The 9,403-nt window shown below is 25.9% G+C and overlaps 1 protein-coding gene across 5 annotated transcripts in view; it reads right to left on the bottom strand.

Annotated features, from left to right (window-relative positions):
- Window positions 1–8,863, bottom strand: part of LOC106678871 (glutamate receptor ionotropic, kainate 2) — a 676,475-nt gene extending 667,612 nt beyond the window's left edge. For all 5 annotated transcript variants that reach the window (XM_067049421.1, XM_067049419.1, XM_067049423.1 and 2 more), the window contains exon 1: window positions 8,695–8,863. In XM_067049421.1, coding sequence (XP_066905522.1) covers window positions 8,695–8,767 — 73 coding nt within the window. In that variant the 5' untranslated portion in view covers window positions 8,768–8,863. The remainder of the gene's footprint in view (window positions 1–8,694) is intronic.
- Window positions 8,864–9,403: the final 540 nt, after the last annotated feature.

Raw genomic sequence — 9,403 nt, 5'->3', positions numbered from 1 at the left:
TGAACCATATACAATTCTATTATATTAAATAATTTTAAGATTATTAACACTTTTTCATTAATAACGTTTCTTTCTTCAACTTTTTTTTTACAACACATAATCTTTTTATCTTCCTTAGTTAATTTTACTCATCCATTTAATTTTTTTTCTAATCTCATATTATTACTATTTTTTTTTAGGTATTGCTTATTTGTAAATAATTCAATATTCATTATTATTTTTTTTGCATTTATATGTATAAATGAAACAATGTATAACTCCCATAAAAAAAAGAATATTCTTATACATATGACTTGGCTTTAAGATAAAAGATTCATTATCTCCATACCTCTGAAAGTACTTTTATGAAGCAGTCTTTATTCTTTTTTTTTTCCCTTTTACTTTACAGTACATAATTTATTTCATTATGTGTATCCATTTATTTCATCATATTACTTTCCTTATATCTTCTTGTTTTGTGTTTACCCTCTCTTTTATAGTTTTGTTTTTATTATTTTTTTAAGTAAAAATAATCTGTAAATTATTTTCCTTTGTAGTATAAATTTAGTACCTACATATAACAATCTTGATAGAATGTGATGCAGACTGCAGGTCTTTTGTATGAAGAATGCATAATTTATTTAAAATATAGTATGAAAGTGAGGAAAAATGACCACCCTACTTTGCACATGGTTTCGGACTTATGTTCTGTATTTTCTGTATGACCCACTTCCAGTTGTAAAAAAGTTTGAATTTAATAACCCAGCTTTCGTAGAATACAAATAGAAGAAAAAATTGCGTTTAAACTTTGTTGATATGTATAGCATTTATTTTTTTTTTTTTTCAAAACAGAAAACTTTGTACCAGTTTCTAATAGCTGGTACAATCTACGGCTACTATTATTGAAGAAAAGAACCACTAAAAACCTGAAATAGTAAAATAAAATTTCTCAAATTTAATTTACATTTTCCCTTGAAATAGAAGAGGAATAAAATGATGATTCTATCCAATTTGAAACTAGACCCGAATGATTTCAAGTGACGAATGTATTTAAAAAAAAATTATCAATTTCAAATCACTATTTTATTGAAAAATCTGTGAAGATTAAAAACAATTAGTCATTAAAGAGAAAACATCGGGAGATTTAGAACCAAAAATAAAAACATATTTATTGGAATAAATTCCAAAAGTAACTCCAATTTCAGGTGTAATGTTTCCCAGATACGCAGTTACAGTACAGTGCAAAATTATGCAGTTGTGCAGTATAGTGTAGTGCAAAGACATACAATCAAACTATAAAATTTTAGGTATCTTGTTCAACTAAGATTAAGACGAAGAGAAAGAAAAGTACCAGAAAAACTAAATATATAAACTATTTACTAAAAATAGTGAATGTATTTTTATATTGCGATTCCGATCATTCAATGCCTTCATTTTTATAATTTCTATGAGCAATGAACTGATTATACACGTTTTTCAAGATTTCAAATCTCGTATAATTTTTTTTTTAATTGTTATAAATTATACCTTTTTTATAACTTTTAAATTTATTCTCGAAATTCTGTTCAGAAATAAACTTCCTTAAAACAATCAAATTTACATTGTAATATTGTTTTCAGGAATAGAGTTGTGTTTAACCTTTGGTAGGAACTCCCATTGTTGCAAAACTGTTATTAGATACGTGAACTCATGAAGGCTGTGTACGAACCCCGTAGTTGCCTCACCTCACCTTTCAACTTCCCTAGTTATGTTCACGTAGTTTCTCATTTATTGTTAATAATTATAACTATTCTCAGCTATCCTAGGAAATATGTTTATACATAATCAGAAATTTCAGTTGATTATAATATTTACTCTGCTGGTATAAGGTTTAGGGGATCCTGAATTTTATAAATAAAAATTATATACAATTTGTGATAAAAAAAACAAAACTAAAATAGCTACTTAAATTAAACTTTGTCGCAACAGACGTATATAATATATCAACAATTTTGGAGGAACGTTAGTCTAGTCAAAAAATAATTGTAAAATTATTATTTAGATAATAAAAAGTTTACCACTCCCTAAGGTACGTAAGGTACGATAAAATTTTCTAAGAATGATATTCCATCATCATGGTAGTCTTCATGATATTTCCTTTAAAAAAACAAAAACAAAAAAAACACGTTTTTAGGAAAAATATATTAGGTTCGGAAAAACTGTACCTCAAGAATTATTAAACATCAATATCTTTACTAGAACTTAAATTATCGAACATTTAATGCAATATTAAATAGTTTAGTATGATATTACATACATTTTTAATACTTTAAAAGTTATTGGCAATAAATCTAAACATATAGGGTGGCTAGTATGAAAAACCTATAAAATTTTACTATAGTGTATTTCGAGCCATTTACGTAAAAATAAATTAAGAGATAACAATTTACACGTACTTTTATATATAACTAAATTTTGAGTTATTTTTACTAGACTGCATAGTAAAAAAATAAATTTAACGTTTAACTGGTGAGGTGGAATGTAATGGACCCTAAACGATTTTTTTTTTTATTCCAAACATTGCCAACGACGTAATCTTCTAATATGTCATTCACATAGTCACATGTAATAAATCCCATTTCAAAAACGTTTTAATAAAATTATAATTACTGATTGGAATCGACGAATGAAATTTATATACAGTCAATATTATATAATTTATAAAACATATATTATTTTATCTTATAGTAGATGAAAAATATTCTTAATAAAATAAATATTGTTGAAAAGTGATGACTATTTTTATTTTTAAAAAAATGGAAAAACAATTATTTTAGAACGTCTATGATAGTATAAGTTTCAACTTATAAAAATAAAAGTTAAACTTTTATCACAACCTTCAAAATAAAAGTTTCAACTTATAAAAATAAAAGTTAAACTTTTATCACAACCTTCAAAATAAAAGTTTCAACTTATAAAAATAAAAGAAACATGGAGAAAAAAATCAAATATAACAGTTTCGATTATGTTTTATTTTATTTTACTAAAATCAAAATTATATTGTTATTTGATTTTTTTTAAATATAGATTTATGAATTTACTCCTTTTTTCAGAGCCTTCAAAATATACTGAGCTATGATTTTATATTTTTTATGAATTTGCTTAAAGTAAAAAACTATTTAGCTGAATGTCTCATTGAATCACTTTTATTTTTATTTCGAAGTTTTTTTATTCGATACATTAGTAATTAGCCATTAGTTAATTCAGTTTTGTTTTGTTTTCTGAAAATATTTTTAAGTTACCTTTGGTTTAACTAGAAATTTTGTCTCTTTTTTTTAGTTAATTACAAAATATGGTGATTATATACTTAACGTATTTGTATATATTATGTTTTAAGTGAGTTATATTATCTTTATATATTTGAAACAAACTTCCAGTTTATTTCTGAGTTTTTTTTATTCGATACCTTAACAATTAGCCATTAATCAATATTTCAGAGTTATGTTTTTTTGAAAATTTTTTAAAGTTCCTTTTAGTTTAACTAGAAATTTTATCTCATTTTTTTAGTTAATTACAAAATATGGTGATTATCTGTAATTCATTTATTTTATAAATACCCATAGTTTATTTTTTTTTCATTTTCTGATATTTAATATCTACTTAAATAAATTTTTATAGATTATGTTTTAAGTGAGTTATATTATCTTTATATATTTGAAACATACTTTGAGTAGATTTTTTTTTTTTTTTTTGTTTTTTCTTATATTGGACATGACACTTAGTTATTTTACTTACTAAACTAATTCCATATATATGTCTCTAGTTTCTAAAAACAATTCAATTTTTTGAATGATATTGCGAATCTCACAAATTTTTAAAAGCATCGTGAAGTCATAGACACACATTATTGTTGTTATTTACTCTTGGGAAATGTATTGTTATATAAAAAAAAAATAATGTGTAATGGAAAAAACAAAAATGAAAAATATAATGAGGTCTGACGTCAATGAATTTTAACATGGACTGCTGAACTTAAGAATTTCATGACAAGTTCTATACACAACGCGCATTTACCTGTGAATATTGTGTATTTCTATTTCTTTAATACCGCGACTGGTTCTCGAATACCGTTATGGGCCACATTCTCGCCTTTTTATTGGCTCTGCAGTGGCCTAGAATTCTCTCTTCTTCCTTTGATATTAAAAATGAAACCATTTGTATCAGTATTTGTACGCTTCATGTCCGAACTGAATAGTTTCCTTGGTTATATAATTTATTTTTGTATTATATTCCTCTTTTAAATTTTATTAGCCCTTATTTAAATTTTTATAATGATATTTATAGCGCAAACTCCTTACCTATCCTAACCCATTAGTTTTTAATCTCTCACCCTTAGCATTCCCTGATAATCCACCGAGACGAAAGGAGATGGCCACGGGACCTTTTAAATTGAATTAATGCTTGAAGTCCACCAATGAGTGGTTTCTTCCCAAGATTTACGAGTGTAAATGAAACATTCCACATATTTACTTAATGTATATATTATTTTACACAGTTGAAAATTACATTAAATAAATTAAAAAAAATTTATAGCCCAAATATCTATGTTTAAACTTGTAATAGTATCATTAATTAAAAAATATATATGTATATATTGTTTCATTATTGGGATAACAGGATTTCATCAACTTTCAAAAAAACATTTTTGAATTTTTATTGCTGGTTTTGTGTGTTTTTTTTTTGTTTTTTAGAGAATTTTCTTTTCTTTCAAATAACCATCTAAAAAATTTATCATGATCATAAATTATAACTTTATGCTTAAATTATAAATAAAGTACTTTATTATTCAGATTTTTGGGTTGATTTAAATAATCCGTTCATAAAAATTGCTTGTCCAAATTTTTTAAGACCTTCACCTAGTTTTATCTATATCTTATCGGCCCTTTTGATGAAACTAAAAATACATTTCCCCACTATTGCAAAATGTATATTCACAAAAGGCTGCCCGATTTAATTGAAAGCAGAAACATTATACAATATGGAGTCGTTATATATGATATAAACCAGTGAAAATCGCAACAAAACAAAATAGTGAGAATAGAAAAATACAATTTGAACCAACAACCAACTATTATTCAATTTAAATTAACGTGTTATGTGAGCAAGACTTTAAAATCAGCGAACAGCGAACAAATGGTAGATGAAAGGAAAAATTTGTGATCCCAGAATGGATTACATAACACAAACTCTATCCAGATACCAATTTTCTGCTATCTGACTCAATTAGGGCAGACTGTATAGTCGCGTGAAACCGTAACAAGTCCTTTGGACTGTAAAAAATAATTTCGACCGAAATTCATCCCGTTTTTATGGTATTATTTTCTCTATAAAAGCCTAATACACTCAATTATTCCAAATGCACCCGCACAATAACCATTTAGTCTACGATACAATGTATAAGTCTATAATTTTCGCTGAAAATTCAGAAAAAAAACGTCTGCAGACTCGGGGAAAATATAGTTTTATAATTATATATAAATATAAATATAATTACTATAAATATAAATATAACATATTTATATAGGTTATATTATTTGGAGGGGCTGTGACGGCGTTCAAAAGCTAAAACAGTTCACCTGAACCTACGAATTTTCGACTAAAATTCACCTCTATTTATTTTGTTATTTTCTCTCTTGAAGCTAGATCTCAATAGAAAATTTCAGTTCATTTGTTTAGACGAGGATATAAAAATACAATCAGAATTTTCGAAAACCTCAAAAATCAGGGATTATGAAACGAATATAAAATTCAACTCAACCTTCCAAAGCAGTCCAAAAATCTATTTTTTTTTTAAGAAATTAATTTTAATTAATTTTTTAATTAAGAAGAAAATAAAAATTAGTGTTTGAAAATAAAAAATAGTCCTTCTTACAAAACTTTCGTTCTTTGTTTAACGTATACATTTAATTTATTCATTTTAAGTGTGTCAATGTTTAACGTTTCATTGTCAAATATTTGTTTTAAGGAATAGAACTGCGGGGAATAAGATGGGTGTGTAAGGTCGTGGGACTTACTAACGAACAGACCCCTAAAATAGTAATAGACACTGAACCGACGGGTAAATGTCCAAGGGGTAGACCGAAACGTAAATGGGATGATTGTGTTAACACTAATTTAGTAGATTTGGGTTTCGAGAGGCTTCACTGAACAGATATATATAGAGAGAAGGAATAGTTCGAACCTTCGGGTTCGCTAGGCCTTTATAATTATAACTTAATGATGGATTACTTTCTAAATATAAAATATGAGATGCACCAAAATCGATATTGTTTTCTCACTTTACTCTTACTATACATATATATGAAAAATAAATATAATATAAGTGATGCGCGCACCGCACTATATTTTTTCAATACTTGAAAAACTACAGTTATTACGTGTTAATTCCGCATTATTGTAATAAAATAAATAGGCACATATTGATTAACATTATAAACAGTAGTTAAGCCAGTATCCCTATAAAATTGAATTTTACGATCTGAAAACTTGTAAATGCTTGCCAGACTAAAATCTTAATGTATGAACCATGTATTTATTTTTAGGGGACATATGTCCCAGAATAAAGTTTTTTTTTATAAATTATTTTATTGTTATCATCATATAATCCTTGCTTATAAAATAATTTACTATCCTATGTATTTTTTATTTTAATCAATATTAAAAAAAAACTTTTGATTAACTTTTGTTTCTTAGACGTAGTAACTATTGGTTAAAATTGTAGAAACTATCTAATGACGAATGATTCAGCAGAATTCCGCAATAGCAGCACCAGTCGGTTGTTGCCTGGTTTAAAACTTTTGGGGTCATCTCACACATTATGTTCAATATCTAAAAATTAAAAAATACGTTTCGGTTGTTATTATATATAAACTTATTATTACATAGTTATTAATCTTAATAGATTCATTAATATTGCATTACTATTATCGCGTTTAAAAATAAATTAAGTTAAATATTAGACTTTTAATTATTCTATCGAGAAAATAATTATTTGAACCATGAAAATGTTTATAATATTAGATCTTTTTAAAGTATAATTCGGGTAAATTAAATATTATACTTGCCTATACAAAATATCAACTCCATTTTTTTTTAATTATACAATTTTAAAATATGAAAGTACATTTTCTGTAATAATTTGTACCGTGATAAATGTGTATAATAAAACGTGACTGGCCCAAAGCCTGGAACACACAAACTCCTGTCAGGCGTTTCTAATACTCTACCCGCAAGACACCGTTCACCCCTTAAAATAAACCCTTGCTAGCGGGGTAAGGAAGACACAATTATAATATTTTCTTTATTATATAATGTATATATATCACAAATTATTAGGTTGCTATGCTTTCAGATAATTATTCTATTTATTGACTTTGGCTTAATTTAATAATTATATTGGTCATACAGTATAGGCGTTTCATTGCCATGAAATTGTTTAAACATACGTTCATAATTACAGAAAATGGTTAAAATATTTGAGTTATATTACATAATTTCCCATCTATGTCATTATGACAATATATGATGGTATACTACTATAATGGAAATTAAAAAAATAAATGTATATTAAAATTACAAAGATATTTTAATTTTTAACTTATTAAACTTAAATAAAAAAAAAATTTAAAAAAGTATCTATCTTTATATTTAAACATATATTCTGATCCCATAACATTTTTACATATTTAGGTTTTAGTTTTTACTATTTTACAAATATATATTTTTTTAATCTATCTAAGCTATAGTCATTTTTTGTAATGTAAAAGGTATACAAATTTCATAGTAAGTATTTACTTACTTATATATTTAAATACGTGTTTATATCTATTTATTCAATTCAAGGAGTTTTAAATTTATTAAAACTACCAACATGGTTAAGAAAGTATAATTTGTTAATAAAATTATCGTTTATTTTTAGAAAGAGAATTCATAAACATTTCCGATCGATGAAAATATATATGATTTATTTAATAAAATATTTTTCTAGATAAAACATTATGAATTTAAACTGTTAGGTAATTACCTAATATTCACAAAATAATATTTATAACTTATTAATTAATTTCAGTTTTTTTTTCTAATGTCGAAACTTCTTTTATAGAAGACGATCTATTGCAAAAAGTATATTGCTTATATTAAGACTTTAATTAAATAAACTAAAAATTATAATAAAGTGAAGAAATGTTTTTTATTCAAATAAAATGTACTAGTAATCTTGATCTCTTTGTTCTTATATATGTATGATGTATAATAGGGTAAATGGAATTATAAAAGCCTTATCATTATTAATTTTTTTGCGAAATTTTAGCGTTTGATAAATATATACGTTTTTATTTTTGGAAGGCTGATGATTTTTTTACATTAAATTTTACTTATCTTTCACTTTTATCATTATTTTTATCAATATAAATTGTTTTCCAACTGGCTAATATAATACGAGTAAATAATATAATAATGATAAATCCCACATCAAAACAATCAACCTGTACTACTGTTGATACAAAATTTTATATTAAAAAAATTTAGTTAAATTTAACTATTTTTAGTACAATAGTAATGGTCTTAAAGAAATTTCCATGTATATATGTCCATACATATAAACTATTATAGCTAATTTAAATCCTTTATTTTATACATAATGGCTACATATAATATTATTTATGAGCTATTACTCACCTATTCTGATGACAGGAGGAAGGGCAGACGCTGTAGACAGTATGGTAAAGAACACAAGGGAAAACTGGCACATGTCAGAAGGGATCACATAACGAAAGATAACGAACAACGACCTAAGACACTCGAGTAAGAAAAGATCGCGGAACGCCAACGAGCGGCGAAGACCTCCTCGTACGGACGCAGGGGCGAGACTGGGGTTTGTGCCCCCCATCCCCACCCCTCGCATCCCCTACCCCACTTTCCCAACAGCAAATATTAATATCCTTTTGTCGTACCTTGGTATTGTAGCGAGGACTAATGAAGGAAATGGTACGTACCTCCTTTTAGGAAGATGATTAACGAGGAAATTATTATCCTCGAGAGTGTATGAGGATTACAGATCTGTCTTGGAGGCGTTGTTTGGGTTTTTAAATTTTTGAAAATAGTGTCCTTTACACTTAATTTGGCCAAGAATACGAAAATAAAACAAGAAAATTTGTTTGTTTGTTGTTTTGTAAGGCTTAGATTAGTTTTATAAATGTTGGAAGATCGTGAATTTTGCTACAATGAAAGAAATATCTTTTAGGATGGACTAACCATAATAGATGAGTACTAAAATTTTCAAATTGGAAAATTATTGGTTGATTTAGTTGTATTAGTCGCAATATACTGACGGTCCGGTTAGGCAATCAAAAGGGTACAAAATATCAGAAAAAGTATTTATTAATAA

Source organism: Halyomorpha halys, unplaced genomic scaffold, assembly GCF_000696795.3.
Source record: "Halyomorpha halys isolate HHAL.00 unplaced genomic scaffold, Hhal_1.1 Scaffold165.1, whole genome shotgun sequence".
NCBI lineage: Eukaryota > Metazoa > Arthropoda > Insecta > Hemiptera > Pentatomidae > Halyomorpha > Halyomorpha halys.
This window is presented reverse-complemented; position numbering and strand designations above follow the sequence as displayed.